Below are 18133 nucleotides of genomic sequence, written 5' to 3'. Positions count from 1 at the left end.
ATAGCACCGGTTAGGATCCAGTGCTTTAAACAAGTTACAAAACCTTTTACCTTTGCAGGGGTGGCAGGTCACAAGGCCCAAGATCCTAAGAAGGCCGATCTTGTTGTCCGGGTGTGAGTAGTTTGACCAGGCCATGTCCGTATTTCCGTTGCCACAGCACTCCTCCCAAGTGACCCCCATCTGGAGGATCATCGTGCATCTGGCTTCGCGTCCTTGCTGTAACCAGCAGATCCCACCTTTAGGGAGAAAGGGAGAAAACTGAGAATTCTCTCTTCTTTTATTAAAGTTTTTTCCGTAAATAAAAAAACAAATTAATTAAAAAGTTGAGAAGAAAGAAAGAAAGAAAGAAAGAAAGAAAGAAAGAAAGAAAGAAAGAAAGAAAGAAAGAAGGAAGGAAGGAAGGAAGGAAGGAAGGAAGGAAGGAAATGGAAAATGGGCAGCTATATTAATGTTTTAAACAAATAAACTGGGACTGAGAAAAGGGTCAGCAGGAAAGCAGAAATGTGGAGAACTATACAAAACTAAATATAGATATATCACGAGGAAACGTATAAACATGTTTGCTTTGCATTTAACATATCTCTACCTAACTTGTACTTTCTAAATTTATCTGCTAATTAGAATGAAATTAATCTTCAATTTCCACAGTTCTTCAAACATCGTAAAGTAATTCCTCTGTATAAAACAAAAAGGATCTAAAAATGACTACAGAAAATATGTTTAATTTGTGTACAATAGACATACACAGATTACATCGAAAATTCTTGCTTATATTTGGGTAAGCCACTAGCAGTGCTGTTTATATGAAATCCATTTTTGACCTAGTAAAATATTGCTTCTGTAACTCCCGAGACCAGTTTTCTATGAATAAGAATGATTTCTGCAATTTTAGGATTAGGTCTGGATGTCAAATATTTCCGTGACAGCTAGATGACACCTTCAAATTAGAATAGTCCAGGTATTTGCCATCCAGACGTGGTAATCCTAGTTTATTTTCAGTAAAAGGATCTACAGGTATAAAAAATGCTCGCTAAAATTCAGTCTCCAGATAGAACCGAGAACGATGGAATGGTTCCAATTGGCTTTCTATATTGTTGAACTTCTGAATATTGTAATCCAGAAGTATTTTTATATTTATATTCCAATGTTACTCACCAGTGGCAACTTAACATGGGAGTTTACAATTGTGGGAGTTGAAGTCCACACATCCTAAAAATCGCTATGGTTGAGAAACACTGCGGCATTTTAAAAAGCTGAACCAATCAGCTATGGATAATTGATTCCTACCATATACAGTTAGTCCTCGACTTAGGACCACAATTCAGCCTAAAATTTCTGTTGCTAAGTGTGACATTTGTTAAGTGAGTTTTGCCTCATTTTACGACCTTTCTTGCCACAGTTATTAAGTGAATCACTGCAGTTAAAATTAGTAACATCATTGTTAAGTGAATCAGGCTTCCCCATGGACCTTGCTTGTCAGAAGGTTGCAAAAGGGGATCACATGACTCCGGGACACGTCAACCGTCATAAATACGAACCAGTTGCCAAGCATCTCAATTTTGATCATGTGACCACGGGGATGCTACAATGGTAAGTCACTTTTTTCAGTGCTGTTGTAACTTCGAATGGTCATTAAAATAGAATAGAATAGAGCTGGAAGGGACCTGGGAGGTCTTCTAGTCCAACCCCCTGCTCAAGCAGGAGAACCTATACCGTCTCAGACAGGTGAATGTCTAGTCTCTTCTTAAAAGTCTCCAGTGATTGAGTGCCCACGATCTCTGGTGGCAAGCTGTTCCACTGGTTGATTGTCCTCACTGTCAGGAAGTTTCTCCTTAATTCCAGGTTGCTTCTCTCTTTGATCAGTTTCCAACTATTGTTTCTTGTCCTTCCCTCTGGTGCTTTGGTGAACAACCTGGACCCCTCTGCCTTGTGGCAGCCCCTCAGATACTGGAAAACTGCTATCGTGTCTCCCCTACTTCTTCTTTTCTTTAGACTAGCCAAACCTGTAGCCGTTCTTCGTATGTTTTAGCTTCCAGGGCTTTGATCATCTTAGCTGCTCTTCTCTGAATTTTTTCCAAACTCTCAACATCTTTTTTGTGATATGGTGACCAAAATCGGCTGCAGTATTGTACCTTGAGGACTACCTGTATTTTCTTAACATAAAAATATAAGAGAAACAGCATGCTCTAAATCTGTGAATGTGGGATCGCTTACCTAACAATTTTCAATCCAAGCCTGTTTCCCATTCCTTTGATTAATTCAATTCTGACCCTCAATCTCCCAGCAGGTATGTAACTACAGGTAGTCCACAACTTCCAACTGGTCACTTAGTGACCGTTCAAACTAACAACGGATCTGCCCAGGGCTACTTATGACTCAGATTCTAATTTCTGACGCCTCCTTCCCCATAGTCATATGATCGCATTTTGAGTGCTCAGCAACCAGCCCGCATTAAAATTGTTTGTAGCATCCTGCAGTCGCATGACCACGATTTATGATTTTTTTTGCTGGAAACCTGCATTTATTTCTAGTTTCCAGCAAACAATGCCCATTGGGTGAAACAGATTCGCTTAACAACCATAGCAATCACTTAAATGATTGCCATGTTTGTTTAATGACAGCTGCAAAAAAAGTCATAAAATCGGGTTGGTCACATGGCTGTCTGGACTTATGATCGTCATGACTTACGACGGAAATTCCAGGCTCCATTACAGTTGTAAATCGAGGACTACTTGTATTTCCAAGCCTATGTTTAACCCCTGTTGGGTCATATTCTGAATAGAAGTGTTGATCCCAGGCTTCCTTTGATGAAGAGACTTCACAACAAATTATGAAAAGATTGATATTTGTGAAATTTAACTGAAGAACGTGTCTCGTTAGCTCGGTGAAGAACTTTGCGAAAGGGACTTATCCTTCTGCAAATATTCCAGAGCAATTTTTCTCAACCTTGGCAACTTTAAGATGTGTGGACTTCAACTCCCAGAATTCCCCTGCCAGCTCAGGATTCTGGCTGGGGGAATTCTGGAAGTTGAAGTCCACACATCTCAAAGCTGCCAAGGGCCAGAATATTTCTATTGCTGAATTGTAGAATTCGTTTTCTGGGAAAGCAAGCTACATTTGTCTAAATTTGTCTATCGGGCATTGCACGTATAAAGTTGGGGTCTGCACTGCCAACCAACCCTTCTACCAAAGAGAGGGAGAACTGAGTTGCAGGTTTTTTTTTTCCCATCAGGAATACCAGCAATTTCCTCTGGGTTATAAAATAGGGTTTTGCAATTATGCCTTCATCCTTTGCATTTTCAGATGAAAGCATCTCAAAATACATTGGAGCCAAAAGACATAAGAAATGATCAGTCCAAAGCTAAAGATGGATTATAGCCTGATTTAGCATAAGGTAACTTGGCATGTCCATAAGTACTGCGACAGTTGTCACATTAGAAAAAGCATCGCTTCTGGTATTTCAGAGAACGGAAAGATCAACTTCCATGTTGGCTGTGGGATGGATCTTTCTCAGAATCTGCAGAAACATGGCGCCATCTTGGAACAGGGCTTCCGTTCTGCAAGGAAGGGAATTGTGAAGGACTTTTCTAAAGCTCATGCAAGACTTGGATTCGAAACTACCTCACCCAGCATATTGCAACTGGGCTTTCAAAGAAACATGTTTTTTTTTAGCTGTCTAATCTCACGTACCCATGATTGGAAGCCTCCAGTGATACAAGATGAAACACAGATATCTGTCACTTTTTTTAAAAAAAAAAATCCTGCCTATTATTTTTATAAATAACTCAAGGTGGCAAACATACCTAATATTCCACCTGCTATTTTCTCCCCAAAAATCTGTGAGGTGGGTTAGGTTCAGAGAGGAACTGGACCAAAGTTACCCAGCTGGCTTTCATGCCTAATATGGGACTAGAACTCCCAGTCTCCTGGTGATTAGCCCAAAGTCATCCAGTTAGCTTTCATGCCTACATTGGGACTAGGACTCACTGGATCCTGATCATTGGCCCAAAGTCACCCAGCCAGTTTTCATGCCTAAGGCAGGACTAGAACTCACAGTCTCTGGTTTATAGCCTGGTGTCTTAACCACTAGACAAAACCAGCTCTTAGCTTCTACTCAGCTCAACTTAACTTGGGCGCAAGCCACACATCATCGCCCACCCTGGCTAGACCCCAAAACTGAGAATGAAAGATTTGTGCCTGATGGCCTCGTTGACCTCTGCGGACCGTGTAGCCTGGCTTCAGGGCCTCAACAAACTCCTGGGTTGAACCTTAGTAATTCCAAGGTCAGCCCTGTCTCCTTGGGGCTGAGCATCCTGGTTTAGACAGGGCATCCAGACAGACCAGCTGTGTCTGCTCCCAGAAGGGAGAAGCTTTGACAAACTGGAAAAGGAGTGGGTGGGTGGCTTGGGTGAGGGAAGAGCAAGGAAGGGACCGTGGGAGGTCTGTCTGGGACTCTTGATCCGTTTTTTCTTTCCACTCTGGAGGGAAACACAATTTCTCCCCCATCAACAACCTCCCACCCCCGAAAGCTACTCGACCCAGTCACAGCCAGCCAGCTGGCAGCTAAATCAAAAGGCTGTTTGTTTCTTAATCTCATGAACTAATCACTCATTTCTTGCAAGAGAATTCTCTGCAATTTCCATCTCGTTGCACCAGACTCTCCCACGTTCTTTCGCTTTCCCCAGAAATACTCAACTCTGGGTTTGGCTGGGAGGCAAGATGGTGGAGTCTCCACCATAGCAAAGGTGGATTCTTTCAACTTTGCCTATAACCTTTTAAATCCAATCATGGCCAGTTCTTAATCGTTCACAGAGCGGCCTTGTACGATTTCGGACCAAGAGCCAAATGTACCATCCAGATGGATGGACAGCCTGCCAGGTTGTGCAACAGCTTCTTCCACTTAACCACCACCAACACACACACACACACACACACACACACACACACTTGATTTACACGTTATTTCATCATTTGTAGCCCCGTAGGAAGTAGCAAAAAGTAGCAACCTCGCCAGCTGACTACAGGTGGCCCTCGACTTACAACAGTTTGTTCAAAGTTACAACGGCACTGAAAATAGTGACTTATGATCGTTTTTCATACCTACGACCCTTGCCGCATCTCCATGATCATATGATCAAAATTCAAACACTTGGCAATTGATTCATATTGATGACGGTCGCAGTATCTCGGGGTCATGTGATCCACCTTTTGTGACTTTCTGACAAGCAAAGTCTATGGGGAAGCCAGATTCACTTAACCACCGTGTTGCTAACATAACAACAGCAGTAATTCACTTAACAACTGTGGCAAGCAAGGTCATAAAATGAGGCAAAACTCACTTCACCAATGTCTTGCTTAGCAACAGAAATTTTGGGCTTAATTGTGGTCATATGTCGAGGGCTACCTGTATTTCAAGGAAAGAAGCAGGTTGGCTAGTTATAAAAGAGAAAAGAGTTGTTGAACGTAGGGCTAGATAGTTTTTGTGGCTGCAATGTTGCTACCATCTGATACTTGGCATTTTATGTATTGATTATTATATACACCCTAATGTGAAATCATAGCTGCTACTTCTTTAGTTGGTATTGGCCTGCATCAAGTTCTTCCCAAGAACCAAGGATGTCATAATATATCAGCATAGTACCGTGTTTCCTCCAAAATAAGACTGGGTCTTATATTAATTTTTGATCCAAAAGACACATTAGGGCTTATTTTCTTATTAGGTCTTATTTTGGGGAAAATACGGTACTAAATGCATACGATCTTAACTGGGGCTTATTTTGGGGGTAGGGCTTATATTACAAGCATCCTGAAAAATCACGCTAAGGTTTATTTTCCGGTTGGATCTTATTTTCAGGGAAACACGGTATATATGTGGATCTAAGCCATGTGACAACTGGAAATTTCAATGGGCAGATTTTCTATGTGCCATCCAAGATTTTTTGGTATGGCATCCAGCGTGCCAATTATAATAATAATTATTGTTGTTGGTTGCATAGACAGCCAGATGGATTTGGCATTGGAACTGGGATACACAAATGTATTATAATTATTATATGCACATACAATTGTTCTACAATACAATTAAATGTGTTATGGTTCGTTGCATAGTCAGCCAGATGTTGACTGAATTTAGCATTTTTATCCACCTATTGCGTCCTTCTTTATATATATATTTATATATATACATTATTATGTACATACATAAATCACAGCTGCCAATTATTTCAATTTGTATGGCTACCCATCTCATCTAAGCAACTCTAGGCAGCTCACAGCTGGTAAAAACAATCCAATTAAAATAAGGTTAAAAAAAATATATAGAAACATATAAAAGCATTTTTAAAATATGTTGGCTTCCTAGTTAATTTCCTTTTTGCCACGAGCATCACACTTATTCCTTGCCAAGAATGTAGGGTCTGGTTACACTTGAATCAGAAACTAAATACAAGCTTGAATCTTATGAGAGTCTGAATTTACCATATGTATGCTAACTTCATGTAAACTGCACTGAATCCATCTTCTAACTGCTTCAATACAGGATTGTTCAATCTTGACAAGTTTAAGACGTGTGGACTTCAGCTCCCAGAATTCTCTAGCCAGCCATGTTGGCTGGGGAATTCTGGGAGCTGAAGTCAAGTCTTAAACTTGCCAAAGTTGACAAATACTGCTTCAGTGATAGGCTGTATGATTTATATCTGGAAGGTTGCATTTTTTCCAATAGCAGAGAATCTTTGCCATTGCTGGGTTCTCAAAATCAGAAGGAAACAGAAGGATCTCTTCAAACTGATCGATGTTATTAAAAGGTATAATTTTTAATCCATCAGGTGAAGTGAGCTGCTGTTCACAAAAGTTGAGGCAATAAAATTTGTTAGTCAGGAAAGGTGCTACCAGACTCGTCCTGATTTTTTTCTCCACCATAGACTACTAATCTGGAACTCTTCCTATACTGTTGAGTTCTAGGTGCTGCCATCATCACAGCACATCCTGATGTTGTTACCTAGCCTGATGGCAAAACGGTTTCGGGAAAACAACCAAATTCAGGGAACTCCAAAAACGCAAGAGTTGCATTTTTATTCTCAGTTTTCCAGATGGAAAGAAAAGGGATGGGGTGGGAGATGAGGAAAGGAAAGGAGACCAAGAAGACTTGACTGCCAGTCAAAGTAACCAGAGCTATGTGGATATGTCTTCTAAGGCAGGGCTTTTCAACCAGTGGTACGGGTACCACCTGTGGTACATTGGCACCTGGCAGGTGGTATGTGACCATCCTAGAAAAGTGGTAGCGGGGGAGGGGAATGAGCTGAACCGGTGGCAGCACCGCACAAGCCTAAGCGAGAGATGGCTGGAGCTGCAGGGCTGTCAGGGCTCAGCGGAAGTGCCAGGATCAATGCTGCTTTCCAGCTGATTGGCGCTTCTTCGAGACTGTCAGGGCTCAGTGGAAGCGGCAGGATCAGCGCCAGGCTCCAGCTGGAGCTTGGCGCTCATCCTGGTGCTTCTGCTGAGCCCTGAAGAAGCACCAATCAACTGGAAAGCAGCACTGATCCTGGCGCTTCTGCTGAGCCCAGAAGAAGTGCCGATCAGCTGGAATGTTGCAGCATCCCCAGGGTCTTGTGATTTACATTCAGATGCTTGGCAACTGATTCATATTTATGACGGTCACAGTGTCCCAGGGTCATGTGAAGTGACCAAAACCTGCTGCAACCAGCCAGCAGATGAGGGGAATAAAAACCAAACACCCCCACCCACCCCCCGCTATTTTCTTTTTTGGTCATCAAGTTTTTGACACCTTGCTAGGCGACTGGTGGTACTCGGATATTGCCATATCCTAAAAGTGGTACAATGGGTGAAAAGATTGAAAAGCCCTGGTCTAAGGTGAGCTATTTCCCTGTATTATAGAATCAAGCAAGCATAAGATTGGGCTGTGCATGCCACACTGACAGTTTATTTGAGAATGACAGATTCCAGCAAGATGCTTGCATCCTGTTTGCAGCACTGAGTTTTCCATTCTTCTACCGATCTCTCCTGTTTACAGGTAGTCCTCGACTTACAACCATTCATTTAGTGACTGTTTGAAGTGTCAGTGGCACTGAAAAAGGTGACTTATCACCGGGCCTTGCACTTAACAACCATCACAGCATCTCCACAGTCATGAGATCCACATTTGAGCACTTAGCAACCAAACACGTCCCAATGAGAAGCAAAATGTCTTCACAGAAAAACAAGACAGTCCAGTTGCCTTGTGAAAAAGCACCTTTGGGACAACCATGACCTGGGTGACTGAGAATCTTCATAGACATTCAACCAAGCAAGCATTTATGATGATTTCAGCATCTTGGGATCGTGTGATCACCATTTGCGACCTTCTCAGCTGGCTTCTGACAAACAAAGTCAAAGGGGGAAGCTGATTTGTTTAACAACTGCATGATTCACTTAACAATTGCAGGTGACTCGCTTAACAACTATGAGAAAAAAGGTCTCCTGACTATGAGAAAAATTGGACGTGACTCACTTAACAATCATCTTGCTTAGAAACAGAAATTCTGCTCCCGATTGTGATCGTAAATCGAGAACTACCTCTTTTGCCAGCCTCTAATATTCAGAGGTAGATTGATTCTGAATAAGGCTGTTCCACTTGTGTACTATAGTATTGTTAACCAATAATGGTAGACCTATCTTAATTTTCTGACTGTTAGAACAATTAATCAGTGGAGTAACCTGCCTCCAGAAGCTGTGAATGCTCCAACACTGGAAGTTTTTAAGAAGAGATTGGACAGCCATTTGTCTGAAATGGTATAGAGCAATGATGGCAAACCTTTTAGAGACCGAGTGCCCAAACCGCAACCCAAAACCCATTTATTTATCGCAAAATGCCAGGGCCGCATCAGCATTGTGGTGCGCTCAGGGGGGCAACAGGGGGCATGGCCCACTGGGTGGGTGTGGCTGCGGTGGTCATGGCAGACTAGGTGGGCATGGCCGGGGTGGGCATGGCTACCTCGATGTTGCTCGTGGGGGGACGCCTGTGGGGGCTGGGCAGGATTGGGACAGATCCAGGGGATCTCTGGTGGGTGGGGCGGTCGGCAGGAGGCTTTTCCAACAGGGTGAGGCAGGGGGTAGGGCGGGGGTGCCATTGCTGCAGGGCAAGGCAAGGCAAGGCAAGGCAAGGCAGGGGTGGCTGCTGCCTGACACCATTGGCCCCCGGACACAGAGGTCAGCGAGCGCATGGGGGTGTGCTCTACCACCTCTACTCCAGCTTACTAGCTGGCTGCTTCATCTCCTTTGTGCTGGATGGGGTTGTTGCTCCGGGCGCCAGCAGCGGCCTAATGGACCTGTGCGAGATGCTGGCGGTGGCAGGCGTGCCCACAGAGAGGGCTCTGAGTGCCGCCTCTGACACACATGCCATAGGTTTGCCATCACTGGTATAGAGTTTCCTGCCTCAGCATGACTAGATGACCTCCAAGATCCCTTCCAACATTATTACTATTATTATTGTTGTTGTTGTTGTTGTTGTTACATTTGTCTTTTATTTAAGGAGAAAATAGCTAAGGACTACAGACATTTTTGTCTTGTTTTCCAAGATAACATTCCTTGTGGACATATATCTGTTTGATCCTTTGCTCCAGTGAAGTTATGAACTTCTCTGCTAGATAAAGGAAGTGAGGGATGGGATGTTACTTTGGCCAGAAGGAACTGGAATTCTTGCTCTTTTTTTTTTTTTTTTTTTTTTTACAAGCGCTTGAAAAAAATCCAGAATAGTCTTGTTAAACTAGCTAGAAGTTAACCTCCCTAATGTGGTCCTTAATTTGTTTTTAAGCAAAAGAGGAAATGTCACATTTGTAAAGTTAAGTAGCTGGATCCCAGGAGGTACCATGAGGTGGTCTCCAAAACTCTCTCTTGGCTGGAGAACTGTCATTAAATTTGATATTTTCCACTCTTTATGCCGTTCTGAAAGGACAAATATTCCATCAGTCTTTCACGTTCTCATTCAGCCATTCACCTCAACTTTGCAGCAAAAAAAAATAAAAATAAAAATTGAACACCTGGGCGCCTTTGAAACAAAACTCTTCGACTACAGGAGACACAAGGCTCTGAGCCAAGAGTATTTGTAATTTTAGAATTGTTGCATGGAAAAAAAATATATAAACGCAATTCCTCCCCCCCCCCAAACAAAACAAGCATCTGGAAGCTAGAGTTGACGGTTCATTTGCCACCTTCCCTTCAAAGAGGCAGGTTTTTGCGCAACTCTTTCCAAAAAATGCTCACAGACAAAGAGTTATGTGGAGAGATTAAAACCTGGACTTCAAAGCAGGCCTTTTCCTTTGAAGATTGCACCTGGTTTGGGAGTTTGAATGCTGTCTCGGGGAGATTTTTTTTCTTTTTTTACCCCCCAAAATATATTATTTGTTCCGCGGGCTGTGGGCGGGAGGGAGGTGAGAGGAATACATTTTCACTGAAACCTCCCAAACAAGCAATGTTGAAATCCGCACAGCCCGTGCTGGATTTCAAATTTTGGCTCAGAATTCTCTCATCCCTAATGGAAAGTCCTTGTTATAATTAAGTAAAAAAAAAAAGAAGTCATCAAATCTCCTGCCCTTTAATAGCATCAAAATGTGCCTGCTGTAAGGTAATCCAAACCAAGATCGCTCCTAAACAGAGAAAACCATGAGGTAACAAAAGCATTAGTTCTCACAGGCACTTCTTGTGGGACCAGACACTATAGGTAGTCCTGGATTTATGACCATAATGGAGCCTGTCCGTCATGATTGTCTCAAAGGTGCTTATTTAAAAAGCACCTTGGGGACAACCATGACCTGGATGACTGAGAATCTCCATAGATATTTGTCCATGTAAAATGGATCTGTCATGTGATCGACCTGATTTTATGACCTTGTCTGTGGTGGTCATTAAGCGAATGCTGCAGTCGTAAAGTGACCACCACGGTCGTTAAGCAAACACCACGGTTGTTAAGCAAACCAGTGGTTTGCTATGGGCACAGTTTTGTCGAAAACCAAAAGTAAATACTGATTTTTGACTTTCATCAGTCATGTATAGACTATAAATGCGGCTGTGTTGCCAAGCACCTCAAGTCTGATCATGTGACCTTGGGCGGGGCAATGTGAGAATTTTGAATCTTGATTGTAAGTAGCCCCAAGTTGGGTCTGTCGTAATTTCAAACGGATACAAAACAATTGGTCATAAATCACAGACCGCTGTAGCTATTAACTTGATTGGCATAAGATTTGGCATAAGAGCCTCTGAAAAAGAGATCCTCCAGAAAAATCTAATTTTTTTTTTCTCCAATCCCATTCATATTTCAAAGTTCACTCAGTGGGCAAATTCTACCTCTAGTACCATAGTGGCGAACCTATGACACGCGTGCCACAGGTGGCACGCAGAGCCCTCTCTGTGGACACACGCACCGTCGCCCCAGTCCTAGGCTTTCAGCTGGGTTTTATAAAAGCTTTTCGCTTTAGGCCTCCACCACTGTGTGCAAACAAAAAAAAAAGTTCAATCAATCAATCAATCAATTTCAACTTTTCACGGGAAAAAAAAAGATCTTGCAAAGTTGGAATTGATTGATTGAACTTTTTAGTCCCACCCAGTCAGCCGTTACCATCGCAGCCACGCCCATCCAATGGGCCACGCCCTCCTGGCACCCGACGATACATAAGTAGGTTTTGGGTTGCAGTTTGGGCACTCGGTCTCTAAAAGGTTCGCCATCACTGCTTCTAGTATAATTTGGAAGGACTCAGCAAAATAATTCAACTAGGGATAGAACAGGAAAACCTCTATTTTTGTGGGTCTCACTGAAAGCCAGAAGGAGCCAAGAAAGTTTGAGGCAAAGAAAACCGAAAGATTGATCTCTGGCCAAAATGGATCAGAAAGGAAACGTTTAGAGCAATTAATCATGCAGAAGAGCACCAGGAGATTCCAAACCATTGATCTGCATTCAGGTCATGATTTAAATAGCATTTTAGCCTTTAGCCCCCTTAACAATCATGGGCGAGATGAAGGGAGAAAGTGAGATAGCTGAATCTATCAGATTGCTCCATAATTTTTCAATCCAGGTATGGATATACAACAGAGATAGATTGATTCAGTATTTCTCAATCTTGGCAGCTTGAAGATGGTGTACTTCAATTCCCAGAATGCTGGCTGGGGGATTCTAGGAACCCATCTTGAAGCTGGATTAGACGGAGAAAACGTTAAAATGCTACATCATCCAGAGATACGATGGGCATCCTCTCCTGGGGTTAAACATTTCAGACTCACAGGAAAAGCCTGGAGCAGCTTAATTTATTTCTCCTGGTATATGGATGGTTATATGGAAGGCCGCCACAATGTAAAAAAGATGTTGAGACTCTAGAAAGAGTGCAGAGAAGAGCAACAAAGATGATTAGGGGACTGGAGGCTAAAACATATAAGGAACGGTTGCTGGAATTGGGTATGTCTAGTTTAATGAAAAGAAGAACTAGGGGTGACATGGTAGCAGTGCTCCAGTATCTCAGGGGTTGCCATAAAAAAGAGGGAGTCAAGCTATTCTCTAAAGCACCTGAAGGCAGAACAAGAAGCAATGGATGGAAACTAATGAAGGAGAGAAGCAGGGCTTTTTTTCTCATAGAATGCCCAGAACGGAGTTCCGGCACCTTTTTTGGATGGAACCTTGTAGGGTAGGCAAGGCGGGTTGTATGACGTGTGTGAGTTCCAGCACCTTTTTTTTTTTTTTTTTTTTTTTAGCAAAAAAGCACTGGAGAGAAGCAACCTAGAACCAAAGAGAAAATTTCCTGACAGTGAGAACAATTAATCAGTGGAAGTTTTCAAGAAGAGATTGGACAGCCATTTGTCCAGAATGATATAGGATCTCCGGCTTGAATAGGGGTTTAGTCTAGAAGACCTCAAAAATCCCTTCCAACCCTATTGTTCTAGGCTCTAAGTCAATGTATAATAAAAGAGAATCCTTGTCCTTGGCAAGTTTGAACCAGTTCTCTTATCAGGGTCTACATAGCTTTCTTTATTCCTTCAGGAACTAAAAACATTAATCAAAGAAACTCCTAGTTACTGAAAACATTCATCAAAGAAGCCCTCTCTGTTGCCGCCACCATCAGTTTGTACCTCAGTCGTTGTATTAAGTTATGCAAACATTTAGGCAAACACATCCTGTGAGCAACATTGTGCAAACGCAGAAAAGGATTTAGAAGCATTTCTCAACCTTGGCCACTTTAAAACATGTGGAATTCAATTCCCAGAATTCCCCAACCATTATTCTAGATACTCTCAGGCTTTTTGGTACAAATTGGAACTCTAATCCAGCTGACTTTGCATGCAGGCTTATTGGAGAATAATAATCCCCTTGAGAGGGAATAATTTGATCTTTTTGCCATGTAGTATTTGCAACACATCACACTGGTTGTTATTTACCAATAGAAGAGAATAGAAGACCAATAGAAGTAGCTCAAGGCTGAGCTGTGGGGTCCTTGGTGCTCTCTGACCCTGGTTGTTTGCCTGCAGATGTTTCATGACCCAACTAGGTAACATCATCAGTGCTAGAAGGGAGTGGGGTAAGTTCTTACTCACTTGGGAATCTGACACTGAGCTGCTGTCATCACCCATCTCCATCTCACCAAGAACCCACCACAGAGGTGTCTGTTCTCCTGTTGGATGGAGGCCGTAAAGGGCCGAGAATGGGGTGTCACTTCCTTGCCTCCAATGACCCACATTCTAGAAGACCTGCACGGTCCCTTCCAACTCTGTTATTCTGTTATCTTTGGGCTGTATTGGTTTGGTACTTTCTGACTTAGCATATGATACTCCCACAATGCATTTTGAGATTATTCAGAAAGATATCAGCATTTTTCTTCTCTGAAGGACATGGATTGTGTGAAACAGAAAAGCACTACTGGACTGGGAAATTTTGGGAGTTGAAGTACACATATCTCAAAATTGCCAAGGTTGGCAAACACTACTATAGATACTTAGAACTGAAACCATGGCGTTTTACATAGAGAAACAAGTGCTTTACCCTTAAGATGTCCCTTCCTTAGACCTAAGATTCTAGCCCTCGTGGATAAGAATAAAAAAACTCCGAGTTAGCAGAAATGGCTAAATTGACTGATTAAAGGAAAAAAAAACACATTTACATTTGTTTCTACTTGGAAACTGCTTCTGGACTTTGTGCTTGAGGTGGAAAAAAAATTGAAACTTTGATTTTGGGTTTTACCCATTAGATAGGTTTGTTGCTATAGAAATGGCTAGTTTATACTATTATGTAACTGTAAAAATAAATGCTTTTTCTTTCTTTTTCTTCTTTTCCTTACACTTTTCCCTTCCCTTCTCCCTCCCCTATTTTCTTACTATTTACTTTTGTATTTTATATTATAAACTAATAAAAAAAAGAACAGATTCCAAGCAAAATGTCTCAGCAGAGGGCAGCACCTGGCTGAACTTGGAAAGTAAACAGAGTCAGACTAAATCAAAGATTACCCAGGGCTGAAGCTAGTGAAGGAACCATCTCATAATAAAGCAAAAGCAAACCATTTTTACGCCAGGAAACCAAATATGGTCTTCTTCAAGAAATCCTTGGAAAATTTTTCCTTTACAGGTAATCTTCAGCTTATGACCACAATTAGGACTGGAAAATTTTTCACTGAGCAAAGTGGTCGTTAAGAGAGTCACACCAAACTATATACTTTTTTTTTGCCATGGTAGTTAAGTGAATCTGGCTACCTCATTGATTTGCTTGTCAATCATGTGACTCTGTGATGCTGCAACCATTGTAAATATGTGCCGGTTGCCAAGTGCCCAAATCGCGATCACATGACCATAGGGATGCTGTGATGGTCATAAGTATAAGGATGGGTTGTAAGCCACTTTTTTCAACGCATCTGTAACTTTGAATGATCATTATATGAATCGTCGTAAGTTGAGGACTACCTGGCTTTTCCCCCTTGTAACAAGAGAGACCTGTGGGTCCTCATGTTCAGTGTTACCGTTCTCTAGTGTTTCTCAGCTTTGACCAGTTTAAGATGTGTGGACTTCAACTCCCAGAAGTCCCTAGCCAGTAGAATTTAAACACACATCCTAAAGTGCCCAAGGTTGAGAAACACTGTTCTAGGGAGCTGACTCCCATACTCTACTCCATAATCTTTTTTTCAGATGGAAATGTAAAAGATTGAAATGTGTGCATTTTGCACATCAAGACTAGCACTTTATCCCTCCTTCCCCTTTGAGAACTGCTCTCGGTCTAGTGGTTAAGGCACCGGGTTAGAAAGTGGGGGACCGAGTTCAAGTCCCACCTTAGCCATGAAAGCCATCTGGGTGACCTTGGGCAAATCACCCTCTCTCAGCCCAACCCACCTCAAAGGGTTGATGTTGTGAGGAAAGCAGGAGGAAGGTGTATTGGATATATTCACCAGCTTGAGTTATTTATCAAAAAATGATAAAGGGATATCAATAATAAAATAAAGATAATAATATTTCTCCTTCCCCACCATCTCTTAAAATTAAAGTTCAGGGTGTATGGGATGGTGACCCCCCCTCACTCTGCTAAAACCCATGCAAAGGACTACTAAGTGCCCTGTAGCCAGGACGACTCTGTTAACCCCAAAATAATCAATTTTATCAAAAGACCTAAGCTTGGGGGGGCTGCAGTTCACTTCACCATAGAGAGGCTAGATCAGGGGTAGGCAACCTTGGCTCTTTTATGACTCGTGGACTTCAACTCCCAGAATTCCTGAGCCAGCCATGCTGAGGGGAAAGGGAGAGGTTTCCATGCTGAGCCATGCTGGCTCAGGAATTCTGGGAGTTGAAGTCCACGAGTCATAAAAGAGCCAAGGTTGCCTACCCCTGGGCTAGATGAATGGAGGATTTAAACTGATCAAAAGTGACTATGTCCTTCATCTGTCTAGCTCAGTGGCGGAGAACCTATGGCATGCGTGCCAGAGGCGGCACTCAGAGACCTCTCTGTCGGCACACGCACCATGCCCTGGAGATGGCAACTGTCCCTCTTCAACCAGCTGCCCACTAACTCACCGAGCTCCCATGTGGCCAAATGCATCCCAGCATGGCTGGTTTCCCTCCCCCCCCCATCCCATCCCTCCTGGCCTCGCATGCTCTCCTTTTCCTGGGCACGACCCACTGCATTGCCTCCTCAGCTGTTGGCCGGCTGTCCAGCTCAGAGGGGGCTTCTCTGAACTGCTGGCGGTGGGCTGCGGAGCCCCAGAATGCGCTGGTTGAGGGCCGGCAGGCTGTGGCTGCTGACGGACACGGTCGGCCCCCATGCGCTCGCTGGCCTCTGTGTGTGGGGGCCAATGGTGTCAGGCAGCAGCCACCCCGGCCCCTGCCTTGCCTTGCCCAGCGGCAATGGCACCTCTGCCCTGCCTTGCCTCACCCTGCAGGATGAGCCTCCTGCCCACCGCCCCACCTTCCAGAGACCCCCTGGATCTCCCCTAACCCTGCCCGGCCCCCATAGGCGTCCCTCCCCACGAGCAACATCGAGGTGACCATGCCCATCTTGGCCACACCCACCCAGTCTGCCATGACCACAGCGATGACCACCCAGTGGGCCACGCCCACCCGGCACCCGGCGATAAATAAGTGGGTTTTGGGTTGCAGTTTGGGCACTCGGGCTCTAAAAGGTTCACCATCACTGGTCTAGCTAATTTATGCATTGGATGAAGTGAATTGCAGCCCACGGAAGTTTAAGTTTTTTAATAAAATTGGCACAAGTGTCACCAGAGTTTTAATCTTTTGACACCACAGACTAAGATAGTTCTCCCCTTCCTAAATCCCCACGCAACAGCTGTTTTCATCTTCTTTGAGAATGTGAGAATCTACAGCAAGACAAGAACGATGTCCTTGAAACAGTGCCTCGAAATGAAAGAGTATTATAGTGCAACAAGTAATTTGATTATTGAATTAGTACAGCATGTTGGGTGAATACAGCCAAACACCCCTCTATTTGGGACATTAAAGGAAAATGGTCCAATAAGTGAAAAAAAAGTCAAATAAAACTTTTGCAAGTGGAATCTTCTGAACATGCTCTTCAGGTTTTTTAGAGACATACCAAATCTAGTGCAGAATGGAAGTGGCACACACATGAGTGTAGATTTGTGCACCACTAAAAGTATAATTTGAATTAAAATCATGCTAGCTGGGGAATTTTAGGAGTTGTAGTTCACACATCTTAAAGTTGTCAAATTTGAAAAACACTGGTCTAGCTTATTTTACTGTATATACACTTTGTGTACTCATTTGAGTTATCCTGCCAGGGAAGGCGAGTGAAATAATCACTAACTGGCAGCAGAGAAACAGGGAAAACTCTAGAGGTCATCTAGACTTGGTAGTTCTGAATCGGCAGCCTTTAGGTGAAGACATTTAGAAGCAATTTAATTATTAATTTTACAAGTCCCCCGAGAGCTGAACCCTGCTCATTCCTAATAAAAAAGAGAGATTATATACAAATTGTCTTCTTCAAACCTAACAATGCCAGAACTTAAAGGCAACTTCAGAGTCTTCAGTATTAAAAATATATTTCTAATCCCTATCCCTCCACAGTTAAAGCTTTACTTCAATTTTCACTTATTAGTGCTATATTTAAGGGAACCCATCCTTCTTCTGCAACAAGTCGGAATTACCTAGCTCTTCTGATTTTCACCTGATATGGGGATTCTGCCCTCTGCGCATGCTCGTGTGTCCTCTTTTTCCCTGATCCCTTTCAAGAGCCGATAATTTGAAGACCTGTGGAAAAACAGGGAGTCTTGGGAAATTCCCCAGTATCCTTGGTGTCCTTGATGCTCAGAGGGAGAGAGAAGCAGGGAAATGTCAGTCCCCAAGGTTCTTACCTGCGTTAGTGTCTCCTGATGCCAGGTACAGCAAACTTGAGAGCACAAGATAGATTTTCATGATGCGACACTAAAACAAAACAAAAAATAGAGAAGGAGAAGGAGGAGGAGGAGGAGGAGAAGGAGAAGGAGAAGGAGAAGGAGAAGGAGAAGGAGAAGGAGAAGAAGAAGAAGAAGAAGAAGAAGAAGAAGAAGAAGAAGAAGAAGAAGAAGAAGAAGAAGAAGAAGAAGAAGAAGAAGAAGAAGAAGAAGAAGAAGAAGAAGAAGAAGAAGAAGAAGAAGAAGAAGAAGAAGAAGAA

At 43.0% G+C, this 18133-nt stretch overlaps 1 protein-coding gene across 1 annotated transcript in view; it reads right to left on the bottom strand.

The window, feature by feature from the left end:
- FSTL3 (follistatin like 3) overlaps positions 1–18133 on the bottom strand; it is a 28743-nt gene that overhangs the window by 10332 nt on the left and 278 nt on the right. The window contains exons 2-3 of the mRNA XM_015810703.1: positions 17835–17904; positions 51–236 (exon numbers count right to left, since the gene is read on the bottom strand). Of these exons, the coding sequence (XP_015666189.1) occupies positions 51–236; positions 17835–17895 (247 nt within the window). The 5' untranslated portion in view covers positions 17896–17904. The remainder of the gene's footprint in view (positions 1–50; positions 237–17834; positions 17905–18133) is intronic.

Source organism: Protobothrops mucrosquamatus, unplaced genomic scaffold (genome assembly GCF_001527695.2).
Source record: "Protobothrops mucrosquamatus isolate PMUCROS unplaced genomic scaffold, P.Mucros_1.0 scaffold14, whole genome shotgun sequence".
In the NCBI taxonomy this organism is placed as follows: Eukaryota; Metazoa; Chordata; class Lepidosauria; order Squamata; family Viperidae; genus Protobothrops; species Protobothrops mucrosquamatus.
Note: the sequence above shows the minus strand (reverse complement) of the source record. Positions and strands in the feature narration are given on the sequence as shown.